Raw genomic sequence first — 16,838 nt, forward strand, 5'->3', positions numbered from 1 at the left:
GCCTGCTGAGTCTGTAAGCGTATGAAATGGCTGCATCGTCTTCGTAGGTGCTGTCGGCTGCCTCCGCTGCAGGCGTCTCTGTGGCTTTCGGCGCACCGATCGGAGGAGTGCTGTTCAGTCTGGAAGAGGTAAGTTAAGACCACAGCGGCCACCAGCAATAAAGTGAGGCACAAGCACCATGACGTGTGTATTTTGGCGCACTTCTCAGTCTTGTTAGCTGGTGTGATAGATACTTTGTTTCTGAGTTTTCAAATTTGTTTCATAGTTGCTTTTCACTCTTTCTTCCATTAAAAAGTCATAAAAAGTAATATGTATGTTCTTTATTGAGAAGTCTTAAAAAATATTATCCATGTATGTGGTTATTTAAAATTTAACCTTTTTGACCTGATTAAAAGTAAGCACAAATGAATTAGATTTAATAGAAAATATTTGAAACAGTCCTTATTTGCTAAATTATAGCTTTGTTTTTATTTAAGATTTTTAATCAGTTTCTCAGTCATCTTTTTAACCTTTGTGTGTGATTACTTCTGTGGCCCTTATTGATGTTTAAGGAAATAATTCTAGTCACTTAAGGGGAATATTTTGTTTTTGTTCTCTCATTGGTGCTTAAGAGTTTTTACACAAAATTGTGACTCAGAAATGGTTTAAAATTTACTTTTCTCCCCCAGTTGTTTACATTCTTTTTGCTTCAGTAGAGAAGAGGGAAATTTAATCCTTTCTTTGTGAACTAACAGGAGCGGCAATGGTACATTTATTCTTAACTAACATGACTGAACTGGGGTGAAGCTCATTTTGAAAATAACACAATGCTAGGTATTTTAAATGGTTATTAGACATTTATAATCAGTCAATATTGTGAATTTGTAATGGTGTGATAGCCAAGGTTACTAAGATAGTGGTGTTTTTCTTACCGCATTAAAATCCATTATGTATAAATTCTAGCTGCAGAAAAATTTAGAGCGTTCATATTTACTGCTAAGTTATAACCTATCAGAACAGTTTTCTAAAATCACCACATTAATTTCTGCCTTGGTTTCCTAGGTCAGCTATTACTTTCCTCTGAAGACTCTGTGGAGGTCGTTCTTTGCTGCTTTGGTGGCTGCCTTTGTTCTGAGATCCATCAATCCATTCGGTAACAGCCGCCTGGTCCTCTTCTATGTGGAGTATCACACTCCATGGTACCTGTTTGAACTGTTTCCCTTTATCCTCCTGGGGGTGTTCGGCGGGCTCTGGGGAGCCTTCTTTATCAGGGCCAACATTGCCTGGTGTCGCCGCCGCAAGTCCACCAAGTTCGGGAAGTACCCGGTCCTCGAGGTCATCGTGGTGGCGGCCATCACCGCTGTGGTCGCCTTCCCCAATCCGTACACGCGGCTCAACACCAGTGAGCTGATCAAAGAGCTGTTCACGGACTGCGGACCCCTGGAGTCCTCCTCCCTGTGCGACTACAGGAACGACATGAACGCCAGCAAGATCGTGGACGACATCCCCGACCGTCCTGCGGGCCTGGGGGTGTACTCCGCCATATGGCAGCTGTGCCTGGCTCTCATATTTAAGATCATAATGACTGTGTTCACTTTTGGTATCAAGGTAAGTGTCCGTGTGAGGGGATCCTGAGGTAACCATGGCGGGTCCAAGACTTGTACGTGGAAAGAGAAACGAAGGTTTTATCTGAAGATGAGTCACAAATACAGGCCGAGAAAGCTGTCTTTGGGGTTTAATTCTTAGTTGTGGGAAAAAGACTTTGTTAGGATGTCTTGTTGAGCACGGTGTCTTGCTGTGTAGCAGCTGACCTCAAGCCCAGCAGCTTAAGAGAGCTGCTCGCTGTGTTCTCGCTGTTGGGTCAGCAGGAGGGGTACTCAGCAGCGAGGCTGTGTGTGGTCAGCTCTGTGGCTGTCCACAGACACGGCTCGGGCCGGGCATCTCAGAGCCACCTGTATGTCAGGCAGCAGGGTTGAGCAGGTTCTGACAGCTGGGATGGACCGCCAGGGCTCCTGCCCTGTCTGTCCCTCTGTCTGTCTCTCTCCTGTCTGCCTTTTCCTACATGGTGGCCTGGGTGGGATGTGGGTGGGTGAGCCTGGTAGGTGCCTCTCGTGGCAGCTCAGGGTCCCCACGGCGAGGGTCCTAAGAGGACCGTTTCTAGCCCAGCCCAAGCTGTCTCCTGCATATGCCGCCTGCTGTGTTTTCTTTCTGCATATGGTCACCAAGGTCCCGGGTTCTTGGGAGGACATACTCTCTACTTCGGGGGTGGTGTCAGAGTTGTGATCATGTGTTAAAGCCACTTATATTAGCTTCCTGTTGCTGCTGTGACAAGTCACCACAAAATCACACACACTTAATACAATCGCAGAGATCAGAACTCCAAACTGGATCTCGCTGGGCTGAAGTTACCATGTACACAGGAGTGACGGAGGTTCTGGGGAAAATCAGTTTTAATGCCTTTTCCAGCCTCCAGGAGCCTTGGCTCATGGCCCCCTTCCTTCTCTTCAGAACCAGTGTGTCTGGTCATATCTCATTTTATCTCCGCATTCTGACACAATGCTTCTAAATTTTTCTTTCACCTTTAAAAAGCCTTTGTGATACTTCAGGCCCATCCCCATCATCCCGGATAATCTGTTTTAAGGTCAGCTGATTAACACCCTGAATTCCTCCTTGTGTACTGCAGACCAGATTCCCAGGAAATAGGGTGTGGCTGTCCAGTGTGGGGAGCCCCAGCTCAGCCTCCTGTGTCACTGCAGAGCAGGCCACTAAGACCCCCACCCTCCTCCACCCTGGCTGAAGCTCTAACATGCAGGAGAATGAGATGCCTGTTTGGTCCCTTCTAAGGAGACGTTTTGTTACCATCTCTTTGGGCTGGAGAAGGTGGTTTGTTACTCTGTAACTCAGTTGGGATTGTTAGGGAGACTGTTGCAGGGGTTTGCTGCAGCTTTATTTTTGCCCTGTGAGAGGAGAGTCCCACTACCTATGCAGGGCAGGTGCGCAGAGAACTCGCCTCACTGAGCGTCTGCCCTGTTGCAGGTCCCGTCTGGCCTGTTCATTCCCAGCATGGCCATTGGCGCCATCGCCGGCCGCATCGTGGGCATCGCGGTGGAGCAGCTGGCCTACTATCACCACGACTGGTTCATCTTTAAGGAGTGGTGTGAGGTCGGTGCTGACTGCATCACCCCCGGCCTGTATGCCATGGTCGGCGCGGCCGCATGCTTAGGTAACGAGACTGGGTGTGTGTGTGTGTGTGTGTGTGTGTGTGTGTGGCTGGCTGGCTGGCTGAGAGAGGAGTGGGGTCAGGGAGAAGGGCACAGCGGGGACATCAGCCTGTGTAGAACTAGTTTTCACTTTACCTGTCCCTGAGCATGCGTTCGGAGAAGGCAATGGCACCCCACTCCAGTACTCTTGCCTGGAAAATCCCATGGATGAAGGAGCCTGGTGGGCTGCAGTCCATGGGGTCACGAAGAGTCAGACACGACTGAGCGACTTCACTTTCACTTTTCACTTTCATGCATTGGAGAAGGAAATGGCAACCCACTTCAGTGTTCTTGCCTGAAGAGTCCCACGGACGGCGGAGCCTGGCGGGCTGCCGTCTATGGGGTCACACAGAGTTGGACACGACTGATGCAACTTAGCAGCAGCAGCAGAGCACGTGTTAGTGCAAAACTGTAGGTGTGGTTAACTTCATTTCAATACCGTGTAACGCTTTATGACAGCAAACATCTCGGATAACATAGGCTTGTCTAGTCCTGTCCGAGGAGTTGCTTACTCTTTGCTTGGCTTACCTGTGACCTGTGGCATGGTTCCTGGGTCCACACTCCAGTAGAGCTCCGAGCACCTTCACCCCAGCTCTGCGGTGATGACTGTGAGCCGTAGTAAAAGATTTCTTTATCAGGCTGCTTCTGCTTAAGGTGCATCAATAGCAGAAGGGGAAAAGATAGCTTCTGTTTTAATGAAAAGAAAAGCAAAATACTGGCATTAAATTCCTAAGAATCTATTTCTTATCCTCTTAAACATGAAAAATTGTTACTTATTTTATATTTAAAATGTCAGCATAATTTTGGCTATATTTAGTTATACTTGGTATTTTGACTTAGTTCTGTTCAGTGAGTTAAAATTGTGTAGTTACTGATCTTCAGGTGTGTTGTAGATGAAAGTGACGGAGAGAGTGGTTCTCTCTAGAGAAGCAGGTACTCATCCGTGCCATGGGGAAGTGGGGAATGACACAGAAAGAAGTGTGAACGCAGGCCCTCCTGCCACTGGGGTCAGCAGAGCCTCGAGGTGAGCGGGTAGCAGGGGCTCGGCTGGGGTGGATGTTCACTTTGTGCTGAGAGAGGCGCGGGCTTGGCAAGGGGCGACTTCGTTCATGAGGCTGGGAGTATGCAGACAGCAGAACTGGGATGCTGGGCCTGGCACTCGTGGGGTTGGAAGAAACTGGCCGTGTTGCAGGAGAGAGCATTGCGGGCACCTCAGGAAGTGGAGTTGTGTTGGTGAGGAGGAGCGTGATTCTCATCAGGATGAGTTTGTGTTTGGAATAGGTCAGGTCTGTAGCAGGGTTGTGGCTTTGCCACTTTCAAGGTGAGGACTCTGGGAAAGTTCCTTTACTTCTTGATTTTTTATTTTCTTCAAAATGGAAGTAATAACTACTTGTCTCTTGCTGTTGGGGGTTATATACAATGATACGCATATAAAACTGTTAGCATAATACCTGATAAAATGTGCGTGTAGTTAAAAATAATAGAAGCTTTTGTAAACTGCTTGGGGCATCCATAGCATAATGCAGATATGTCATATATAGTGGGTTCTTTCTGCCTTCTGCTCTTAGGCTAATAACAAAAAGAGTGAGGTTAAGCTTGGTACTGTATAGACTGTGATCCCCTGGTAGGGTGTTGAGCAGAGAAGCAGCGTGGTAGAAGTAGCACTGAGGAGAGGCTAACCTGGGAATGCGGCTAGTCAGGTGGGTGGAAGGTAATGGGGGCTGCAGTCAGCAAAGGAAGACGAAACGACTCAGGTTGAGGAACAGAGTCCTGAGGGCCGACTAGGCTGGTAGGAGTGAAGATACTGTGAAAGGGACCCCTGCACAGAGATTTGCAGGGCAAATCTGAGCGGACGAATTGAGAGTCTTGGTGCCCGAGTAAAGGGATGAATCAGGAGTGGCCACTCGGTTGTCAGGAGGGACGTGGTGCCTGGTGTTGGCATCAGGGAGGTTGCATGGGGAGCTCTTTGGAGAAGAGGAGGAGTTTGGTTTTGAGTGTGTGGTGGTTTCTGCACTAAGGGGTCACCCGAAGTCTCCACAGTTGGAAATGAGTCAAGCAGGACTGTAATAAGATAAGGTATGAGTAGCTGGAGATGGGGGGCAGACAGCTCAGTGGGTGGAGAGGCCTGGGTCAGGGAAGGGTGGGTTCCTGTGGTGGTCTTGTGGACACTGAGAATGGTTCAGAAGGGCTTTCTAAGGGGGTATTACAGTATTAACAGAAATTACAAGGTGTCCAAACATTTTCACTCATCTTGAAGAGATTTAGAGGACAGATGCATTAATTTAATATTCTACCCACAGGAGTTTAATTTGTAAGTGGGTGGTAAATAAGTTAGCTATGATATGCTTCACTAAACTGTTTTAAGAATTAACCATCAGCTTTCATAGGGGTGAGATTATGTCGCTATTAAACCAAAACAGCAGACCGTTTTAGCTGGTCAGCTGTGTTTTTTTTTTTTTTTTAATCTGAAGTATAACAGGTTTGAAAGGTTATAAAGAAGATATGTGTTTCTCGGGATCTTACAATAGTCGTGGTCCTCTTCACTAAGTTGTGTTCATAGTTTGGGCTCACCTGCCTCGTGGAGCAGTTCTGCCACCGTGGGTTGGTGGGGCCTGTGCTTCCTGACGCGGGCCCTTCCTGTTTTTCAGGTGGCGTGACGAGGATGACCGTGTCCCTGGTGGTTATCGTCTTTGAGCTCACGGGAGGCCTGGAGTACATCGTGCCCCTCATGGCTGCGGTGATGACTAGCAAATGGGTGGGCGACGCCTTCGGGAGGGAAGGCATCTATGAAGCCCACATCCGGCTGAATGGGTACCCCTTCCTGGATGCCAAAGAAGAGTTCACCCACACCACCCTGGCTGCCGATGTCATGAGACCTCGGAGGAGCGACCCCCCGCTGGCCGTGCTGACCCAGGACAACATGACGGTGGACGACATAGAGAACATGATCAATGAGACCAGCTACAACGGTTTTCCTGTCATCATGTCCAGGGAGTCGCAGAGACTCGTGGGCTTTGCCCTCAGGAGAGACCTGACCATTGCCATAGGTACCCTTTTAAAGAAACCCACACACACAGACACACGCCCATCTCTGACTGGCTGTCGGTATCTGGGTACCTAGGTGGCCAGATATAAATATATAACAGATTTCTGAAAGAAAGGGAAACTGGAAAATATAATCTGTTTAGTTTGTGGGGGCAAGTGGTATATTGTGTATCTCTTAATCTCTTAGGATTTTTTTAGGAAAGGCGTTTATGCTTCCATGGGTTGTTTCCCACCTAAATATTATTTGAACTTTTGATTTGGCATTATTTCAAAAGCTTGGAGTCAGACTACTTGACCAGAAAAGTTTTGTTGACAGTTTTCATAATAACATGAACTAGTACTATGAGGCCTTAGTAAGTGTTGAGGTATTCAGCTAAATACATTCTCATATTTGAATGCAAGTTATTGAAAATCCCATCATCTTTGGTCTGTTTCATATCCAATCCACAGGGTATTGCTTTTTTTGATTTTGGAATTTAGATTTATACTATTAATTTGTAATGTATAGTTTCAAGTGAAAAAGATAATTGAGATTTTATTTTTGGTTAAGTGCCAGGATAAAAAAGGAAGTCCTTCTGTATTCTGTGCTGACATTCCTGAAAATGTATTGATAGTTTATTAGCCATCTGTGTTATTTTTTGGAGATAAACCATTTCTGAGGAGGAAGCCAATTTTGTTCTTCCAAAATTTATTTATCCCCTTTCCTTGTAGTCCTGCAGTATTGATGAGGCTGGTAAGACTTCTGCATAATCTGACTCCTTTTCTACAATCTGATTGCTCTTCCCAAAACCCCAGAGGTGACAGAGGGTATTTTCATCCAGCTGTTGCTTTGATACCCACTCCCAGTGTTCAGTAGAGGACTTGGAGCTGAACACGCAGAGCATTCAGCCTGTCCCCAGAGGTCATTCCTGTGAACCTGGCACTTCCCTCCAGCTGACCTCTCTGACTGCTGCAGAAGGGTTGTAAAGTATTTGAGTTCTTGCACCATTTACGAGGGAAGGCTTGATGGTGTGATGAGCAGTATTTTTCCAGTCACGTCAGACTGGAAACTGTCAGCTACAAAAGCTGTTCACGCAGAGACAGGAGAGCAAGTCTGCAGCAGAGATCATCCAGTTCAGCTGCGGAGATAGAGCCTCGAGGCCTCCACAGCCCAGCGGTCCTGGCGCTGTGAGCTCTTCTGGAGGCCATGGAGTGCAGGTTCCAGTGTGTGTGGCGTCAGGGCTGCGCGCAGGTGCGTCCACCTCTGGGCCGCCACCACGGCCGACGTGCCACCAGAGAAGAGCTTCCTTCTTTACTTTTTTACACTGTAAGCTGTAATAGTAAATGAAGAAGAAAAGGGTCGGAATTTTGGTGTTAGAAATTTAAAGGAAAAAGCCCAGGTTTTTAAAAGATAAGACAGTGGTAAAGTTAAGAATTATTTGTACTCCCATTGATTCTGTGGATATATTTTAAAATATTTTTTATTACTGTCTTGGGAAATAAAATATTGTCATGACAGGTTTCAGGGACTCGAGGGGCCTTAGGTCTGTGAGTTATCAAACCCTGTTGTTAGAAAGCTTGATTACATTGTGGTCTGTTGTACCATACCTTAAATGTTCATGCACATATATTTTGCTGAAGTTTTAGTTTTTGAATGGGAAAAATAGACCTGTGCACTAGGTTTTTTACGTTATAAACAACATATTATATATGATATAATATGTAGTTTATATATATTTATATAAACTATAGTATGTAGTTTATATTTATGTAAGATATAGTATGTAGTTCAATATATTTATATAAGATAATACATTGTTTATATATATTTATATAAGATACTTCTAAAAAGACTTTAGCAAGAAAGAATGCTGAAGTCAGTCATGAGCTGTCTTGTGTCTGGAGATAGGAAAACTCAAGATTTAAAAGACCACTTTTCCCCAGATTTGTTTATAAATTCCCCATTTTTATGTTATTTTCATTAAAACTGTTTTTTTAAGTCTATGTGTAGACAGTACACACACAAAGTTCAAATTCAAGAAGGTTAAACATACAGTGAAAACCTCTCACCTGTGACGCCATGGTCACCGGTTTCCTCTGCAGGCAGGCACTTGCGTGCTCCCGCCGTGTCTGTGGGCAGCATTCTGTACTCAGGTACATCAGTGTGTGTGTTTTTCCCTTTTTTTCTTCAGCAGCAGATTGTATCGTGCACTGTTCTGTGTCTCATCTTTTCCACTGGACAGTGTGTTCTTGCGCCTCTCTCCAGACCATGTTTTATCTTCAGCAGCTTTAGCGCCACTGGGTGGAGGTGCCATGAAATCCATTGTGATTATAAGTCAGCTTCCCGCTGAGGGGCGCTTAAGATGTTTCCCTTCTTCTGCTGCGATAAACACTGCTTCCTCACACAGCTGATAACCTCATGCAGTTGATGTTTTCTCTGTGCACAGAAGTAGGCAAATACTGGAAATGGAGTTGTTGAGTCAGAGAGCGACACACGTGTAATTTCGTAAGATATTTTCAGACTCTAAGTCGTGGTTCTGCCACATGCCCTCACCAGGAGTGAACAGCAGTTTACTGTGTTCAAGTTTAGTCCAAATGGAGAGACAAGCCTCCTGCCTTTCTGGGTCCAGATGTATTAGTAAGGCATGATGTTGTGTGTTTCTTTAAAATGAAGCACAGGACTTCCCTGGTGGCCCAGTGGTTAAGACTGCATGCTGCCAATTCAGGGGGCCCAGGTTCGATCCCTGGTCAGGGAACTAGATCCCACATACCCTGTGGTGTGACCAAAATACTAATAAAGAAGTAAATAAAAAGCAAAATGAAGCATATATTTAACAGTACTTATAGTGTGAATGGAATTGTCTTTTCTGTTTTCCACCTTAGGGTGTAAAAGTGGACCTGCTCCTTTCCGTTTGTGTACTAGGAACTGTGGGTTTTACAGGGAGACTGTTCATGTGTGAGAACTTGAATGGCATGGACAGAGTGACCAGGGTCAGAAAGGTGGGGCACAGGGGCAGGCTGCCCCCTCGCCGCACGGCTCTCCCGCCCCCTCAGGAGCTTCTGTGCCGAGTAAAGCTTTAGCGCACCTGGGGGAGACCCTGCTCAGGCTCTCCCCACAGCAGGGTTACCAACCCCAGACTGTGAAATGGTGCTTACTCAGGAATCCAAACGCTGGTCCCTGGACTAGTCTCTTGTGTATCTCTTTGTAGGAGTTAAAATGAGCCTTGTACCTGCTCAGGTAGTTGAAGCACCATGCTATGAATATAGAGACCTGTTTGTTTCCTAAATTAATACAAGTAAGCCCTTCCCCTGGAAGTGTAACTCTGTATCTGCATGCACTCCTTAAAAAAAAAGTGAATCCTGTCAAAACTCAGATGATGATTTCTGCTTCAAAAGCCTTTGAATGACATTCAAAAACAATTTTTTTTCCCCCAAAAACCAAATTTAGGTGTCCTGGCACTTAGTACGTGTTCAGTAAGTGTGCTTGTGTGAATAATGCCGGCCTTCATATAAAAGTGGTGTTCTTCAGACAACACATTAGAGTCCCAGATGGACTCCCTAGGCGTGTGCCTCTGTGTCCCTTAGTAAGGGCTGTCTCCTTGCTTGTGCAGGTGTAAAGGCCCATAGTTCCAGGAAAAAAGTAAATGAATTATAGTCATCAATAGTGTTTTTCTAAACTCTTCTGGGATTGTGTTATCATTGGATGTATATTTAAGCAGTCCTTCTGCTTGGTGCACTGATGGTATAATATGTGCTCAGTTAAGGTTTCAGGTTGACCATTGGGGTTAGCTTTCTAAAAGCACTCAAATGACTGTCATTCATGATGGGCCAGTAACCTGATGCTTCCTTGGGCTGACAGCAGCTCAACAAGCAGTTTTCAGAAGTCATTTATGTCAGTTGCTAAGAGGCTTTCTTCTCCCCTGTGTCTTCCTCATGCTTTCGAGGTGTGCTCGGGAGTCCCAGTGTTAGAACCCTGCTGGGCGTTACCGCATGGTGAAGCTGGGCTTTAGTGATCAGGAAGAGTGGAAAGGGTTGCAGCTTGTGTCTACGAGTTGTGCTCACTGTTCATGCAGGACTGATGCTTAGTATGTTTGTTTAAATGTTTTTGTAGCAAAATTTCTGTTCAAAATAATGTTCAGTTATGACAGATACCAAATGTGTACGCAGTTTTGAATTCACACTGACTCAGCAGCAGGAACACGAGCGTTTTCATTTTCCCTGTGTATGCTCTCCCTTTTGTGGGTTTCCTCCTCCCGCCCCGTGGCCTGCATTCTTCCTCGGCAGTGCTCTGCCTCCTGGCCACGTCCTGTCTCGCACATTGAGAGGTGGCAGAGGAAGCAGACACAAGGCCGAAGCACCGGCAGCGGGGCCCCAGGAGCAGGAATTCACGGCCTTCACAGATAAGCCCTGAAAGTTGGCCGGTGTCCTTCAGGAACGTGACTGTATGAATAGTTTCACCCCACTCAGGGCTCACCAAGAACATTAAGCTTGAATGCCAGAAAAGAGAACGAACTAGCTGGTTCACAGCAGAGGACAGACAGTGCGGTCCTGGCCGGAGGCTGGAGTTCTCTGTGGATCTGGCACGGGTGGGCCCTGGAGGGGAGGCTCCCTTAGTGAGGGCTGTCTCATTGCTTGTGCAGGTGTCAGGTCCCATGGTCCCAGCACGCTTCCTGGTCCGTCAGTGTTAGACAGCAGCAGTGAAAATCATGCTGTGCTAATGATTACATCAAAAATATTTTATTTGCACAAAGATGATTTGTTATTAGTGGATTCTGATTCTGTTGAGTACAGGAGATCACGAAATAGCTTTTCAGTGGGTTTTTTTTCTTGGTTAGGAAGAGAGGAAAAAATGAAGAGGTCTAAAGGATATGTTTGTTAAGGCTGTGAATAAGCAGGTCACTATTAAAACAGAAGGAGCCCTGTCAGTGTGTAATGGGTGGTCTTCTCTGTCTCTGTAGAAAGTGCCCGGAAAAAGCAGGAGGGGATTGTGGGCAGCTCGCGTGTGTGCTTCGCGCAGCACACCCCGTCCCTGCCGGCCGAGAGCCCCCGGCCGCTGAAGCTCCGCAGCATCCTGGACATGAGCCCGTTCACGGTGACAGACCACACACCCATGGAGATCGTGGTGGACATCTTCCGGAAGCTGGGCCTGCGGCAGTGCCTCGTCACGCACAACGGGTGGGTGTGTCCCCCTCACGTGCGGGGCCCTTGGGGTCAGGTGGGGGGCCCCCGGGGGAGGTCTGCCGTTCAGGATTAGCCCCTCAGAGTCCCACTTACCAAGGGTGGGCGAAGTGTTGACTGCCAGGTCTCTGCTGAACCAGGAACGCTTCAGGGCTGCAGGGAGGTGATGTGTCCTAGGGGGTCGCAGAGGGACTGGGGGGCCTCCAAGCTGACGGGTCCCTTCTCGGAGAGCAGTGGACCCCACTGCATGGAGCACTGCAGCAGCCTGTTCTTGTAGATATTTCATGGTCAGAGTGTCTGTCTCTAGGACAGTAATAACTTTCTGAATAGCTGGCTGTTTACTGTTTGATTAATTGTGTGGTGAGGGAAATTGTGTATAATTAGACAAAGTTGGTGGATTAGCTGAAAGCCTTTTGCAAATGCTCTGTTTCCATTTTTCTACAGTCTCCATCTGCAAATCCTGTGAATACAGTCTGGCAGATAAACACTTATGTATTTAAAATGCACACATTGGTTTTCTGCCCTTCGCACATAACCTGGCCGTGTTTCTCCACGTGGGAGTTTGGGGAAGTATGGTCTGGTGGGAGTTGGGGAGCAGGGAGACACTGCGCCTCTGGCCCTGACGACAGCCTGCTGCCTGGCGCCGCTCCCCACCCCGGGCCTGCGGTGTGCCTCCCTGCCGCCCTTTCTCTCCGGCCCCCTGGTTCCCACCACGCTGCTCTTTCTGCTTGGAGCCCGCACCTGAAGGCTGAGGACAGCGAGGCTGGGTGGAGTAGGTGGGGCAGTTGGCCCGCACCATGTGAGACTGCTGGAGACCCTGCACACGGGAGGACCCAGCAGTCCCACAGCCATCCTGCGCAGACAGAATAGGCAGGCCCTCTCTAGGGGACGGCAGGAGGTGGGCGCCTCTGGCTGCAGCCCCCCTGCGGCCCCTCTGGATGGAGGTGGTCATCCAAGTGGGACGCTGTGCCCAGGCCGGTGGTCAGCACAGGTAGTCCCAGGAGCAGTAGCCCCCCAGCTCAGAAGTCCTGCCTCTTGCTGTTTGATGTGATTGTTGACCAGTAGAGTCCATCTCTTTCTTTGTGATTTCTTTTTTTGTTTGTTTTTGGCCATACTGTGTGGTATGTGAGATCTCAGTTCCCCAACCAGGGATGGGACCCATGCCCTCTGCATTGGCAGTAGAGGCTTCAACACTGGACCACCAGGAAAGTGCCGTGATTTCTTGGATAATGTATTAGCCCATAAGGGTCTGGAATACAAATAGAAGCTAGAGAGTGTGACTCATGGCTAGTATTTGCACTGTGCTAGCCACTGAAGGTAACTCCAGGAAGCAGGGAGGAATCAATGGAGGGATGAGCTCTTGATCAAGGGCAGGGAGTTCTCTTTTTGTTTTTTCCCAAGATAAGGGTTTTCTTTTTATTATATGATAGAGTCGAGGTACTCTTGCCAAGCCCGGCAAGATAGTTGCTGGGAGTGGTGGTGGGTTCAGGGTGTCCAGAACAAAGTCCCAGGGCTTCCTTGGCTCTCTGTGGTTGCTCTGAGCTTGCAGGATGGCTGGTCAGCTCAGGGCGTTGCAGGCTTACCGGTGCCGTCTCTGTCGGCTCTTCCTCCAAGGAGTTCTCCACAGAGACCTACCCTGCAACTTCTGCGTACATATCGCCCCCCAGAATGGTGCCATGTGGCCTCTAGATACGAGCGTCGTCGCATAATTTAATATTTAAAACTCTCAGAGTGTGCTAATAATAGAAAGGCTGAGAATTGACATCAGGTAGTCTAGACTCCTTGGGCGACTAAAATACTCATCTGTGCACACTCTTCCTGCCACATCATAACCCTTATCCTTCTTATGAAAGAGCTCCATGGTCTTCCTCAGCCACTGCACCCGGCTTGATGTTCACAGTCCAAAGTGTCTTTAGCCTTGAAGGAATGTTCACTGTTCTGGAAACCAAAGGGCAAGTTTTCTGGTTCAAATGCCCTCAGACTGCATTGATGAGAAATAACAAAACAACCATAATAATACTGCTCACGAAAGGGGAGAACAGGAAATAGGTAGTAGTCAGTGTGATAACAGTGAGCAAATGATGGTGGGCAGGATGCCGAGAGCTTACAGCCTTGCCAAGGATTATGGTCAGTTCATTGTCCTGCCTTCTAGTTGACTGTAACCATTCTCTTGAATTATACTGTTACAAAGAATATTCAGTGAACATTCGTATGTACTAATTTACATATGCATATCTGAAGAATATGCAGGAAGAAATAGCTGAGAGAAATGTCAATAACCTCAGATATGCAGATGACACCACCCTAATGGCGAAGAACTAAAGAGCCTCTTGATGAAAGTGAAAGAAGAGAGTAAAAAAGCTGGCTTAAAACTCAGCATTAAAAAAACTAAGATCATGGCATCTGGTCCCATCACTTCATGGCAAATAGATGGGGAAACAATGGAAATAGTGAGAGACTTTATTTTCCTGGACTCCAAAATCACTGCAGATGGTGACTGCAGCCATGAAATTAAAAGAAGCTTGCTCCTTGGAAGAAAAGCTATGACCAACCTAGACAGCATATTAAAAAGCAGAGACATTACTTTGCCAACAAAGGTCCGTCTAGTCAAAGCTATGGTTTTTCCAGTAGTCGTGCATGGATGTGAGAGTTGGATTATAAAGAAGTCTGAGCGCCGAAGAATCGAGGCTTTTAAACTGTGGTGTTGGAGAAGACTTTTTTTTTTTTGGAGAAGACTCTTGAGAGTCCCTTGGACTGCAAGGAGATCCAACCCGTCCATCCTAAAGGAAATCAGTCCTGAATATTCATTGGAAGGACTGATGCTGAAGCTGAAGCTCAAATACTTTGGCCACCTGATATGAAGCACTGACTCACTGGAAAAGACCCTGATGCTGGGAAAGATTGAGGGCAGGAGGAGAAGGGGACGACAGTTGATGAGATGGTTGGATGGCATCACTGACATGATGGGCATGAGCAAGCTCCAGGAGTTGGCGATGGACAGGGAAGCCTGGCATGTTGTAGTCCATGGGGTCACAAAGAGTCAACACGACTGAGTGACTGAACAAAACTGATCTGAAGAATAAAGTCCTAAAAGTGAAAAATTTGAAAGTTAATGCATTGAAAATTTAATAGATATTTTCACATTATCCTATAAAATAATTTTCCTTCAGTGTTAACGTGCTCAAGTGTCTCTCTTCAGTATAAAGGCTCTCTTGGTCCCGTGTGACACGATGACACTTACAGTTTCGCTGTTCATCACATAGTGATACTGCTGCATTTGAATGTTTGAATTTTAGTTTTTAAACCAGCATCCCATGTTTGCAAAGCCATGTTTGTGCGTGTATATATGCGATGACTGAGTTGACTCATTTTGACTTAGTAACCAGTGGTCAAATATGACTGAGTGGACTGCTAAGGTTGGTTTATGTGCCTCACACTTGGAGTCGTGGCACCAGACCATGAGCTTATGTAGCTACAGGCATGTGGTTTGGCCTCCTAGGCTATTTGGCACTAAATTTTGCACATGGTTGGTTTTCTGCAAATATTAGTTGACTGTATTTTTCATGTTCATGATTAGTTGCTTCAAATTAAGGTTTTTCTCCTCTCCAACTCCCTGTGGGGGAGAAAAGCAGATTCTCACAGCTTTCCTCTTACATCCCTTCCCTAAAATGAGACTTTTGAGGTTTTCTAAGGATTATTTTTGTTCCATTTATTTTAGTGTAACCATAGGGAAATGAGAAAGTAGGGGGAAATCCTCCCACTTTGTGGTTTCCTCCAGTTAATGGGCATCAGCTGGCCTGGGGTTGAGCGTAGCAGAGGCTCCAGAAAGGCTGGGGCAGGAAGGTTGGGAACTGGGGTGAACTGCATGTCGGCTGTCAGGTGACAGCGTAAACCTGGGTTTGTTCATGTGGGGCATATCTTGTAGTTATTGATGTGTCGTCAGAAATCTGGATTTTACGTTACATTATTTTACAACTAATGAAAGATAAATGGCCATCGACCAAACAAGTCTATTGGGTGTGAGCCTCCAGGTTTATAACTGGTGTGCAAGGCAGTTTTACCCTCAGGCTTATCTTCAGTGATGGGCAGGGCGTTGGATGATCAGATATCACAGATACTGATGGGAGAAGAGATGTATGTCAGCAGAATAGCTGTTTTCTTTTGTTTAGGGTTGTTTAAAGAATAATGGTACCAAACTTCATTGTTTAAAAGCTTAATAAGTAGACGCTAAATGGAGTACCTTTTCGAAAGCTTTACGGGTGGGGGTCCCTTTAGTAATAAACGGCTCAGTCGGAAGCCAGGCCGGGTCGTCCTCAACTCTGACCTGCTCCGTGTTGCTCTCTGTGCCTCCCGTGGCTGGTCCTCCCCAGTCGTGACAGTGGGCGTGTCCTTGCGCAGTCCTGGTGAAGCACATCCCAGGCCCTGGCGTTCGTTACTGCCGTGCACTCCACTGACCCTGCCAGGTTGTTGAGTGGCACAGGCGCTAGAGAGGAGTGAGTGGAGGGCGCTGGTCAGGGCGGACAGATCAGGTTCTTGCTTGAGCCTGCCTTTTTACAAGACAGCTTGGGGTGGGAGGTGCCGTAATTACATTTTCCTTATTTTTGTCCTTTAAGGAAAATAGGTTGATATAAGAAGAGAGCGCTTGTCTTCTGCATTTTAGTGGAGAGTCTAATGGTCAACATGTTAGGGTTTCTTACTGAGTCCTTAGAGGTGGAAAACAGCTGTGTGTTTGGGGGAAGAAGACTTGAAGAATCCAGATGTGCAGATGAAAGGAGAAAACGAGGTTGGGGGGAGGGTCTTGCCCATGTTTCGTGTTCTGGTAAGCAGAATCTCTCAGAATCCTTCAGCTTTGGTGGAACCAGCAGGACGTTCACAGGAACTGCTCAGAACGAGTTCTGTGGCCGTGTGGGTCAGGAAAGTGTTGGATCAAATGCTGTAGAGGCTTCTTTACTGTGGAGCTTCGCACACGGGGCGGACAGTAAACATGGTTTTCCAAACATGCACCTTTGGGGGAGGAAGCCAGGGGGCAGAGGGGCTTCTGGGCCTGTGTTTCTGGACACAGATACCTTGGGGCAGGGTGCTGGTCGAGCTTTATTGCTCTTACAGCATTGTGCGCCCCAAGGAACAAAATCATCTTTTACGGGAGTCAGATTTTGCATTGATTTTCCCCAGACTTCTGAAATTAATAAAGCGGTACTGAGTTTGTCCTTATTACTCTGAAATTGCTTTTCTCCAGTAACTAAAGAGAGGAAACATGTATTTTCTCCTTTTATGGCCGTTACTTTGTAAATACAAAGATTACTTTATAAATGTATAAGTTTGCCATTTTGTCCTTAATAAATTCATGACTGACCTCATTGCGTACCTCGAGGTTTGGCAGAGCTTACTAACTTACTC

The 16,838-nt window shown here is 46.8% G+C and overlaps 1 protein-coding gene across 5 annotated transcripts in view; it reads left to right on the forward strand.

Moving 5' to 3' along the window:
• Window positions 1-16,838, forward strand: part of CLCN3 (chloride voltage-gated channel 3) — an 85,172-nt gene that overhangs the window by 63,297 nt on the left and 5,037 nt on the right. For all 5 annotated transcript variants that reach the window (XM_055577637.1, XM_055577640.1, XM_055577638.1 and 2 more), the window contains 5 exons: window positions 48-128; window positions 1,042-1,587; window positions 3,016-3,202; window positions 5,888-6,286; window positions 11,222-11,438. In XM_055577637.1, coding sequence (XP_055433612.1) covers window positions 48-128; window positions 1,042-1,587; window positions 3,016-3,202; window positions 5,888-6,286; window positions 11,222-11,438 — 1,430 coding nt within the window. The remainder of the gene's footprint in view (window positions 1-47; window positions 129-1,041; window positions 1,588-3,015; window positions 3,203-5,887; window positions 6,287-11,221; window positions 11,439-16,838) is intronic.

This window comes from Bubalus kerabau, chromosome 4 (assembly GCF_029407905.1).
Source record: "Bubalus kerabau isolate K-KA32 ecotype Philippines breed swamp buffalo chromosome 4, PCC_UOA_SB_1v2, whole genome shotgun sequence".
Classification (NCBI taxonomy): domain Eukaryota; kingdom Metazoa; phylum Chordata; class Mammalia; order Artiodactyla; family Bovidae; genus Bubalus; species Bubalus kerabau.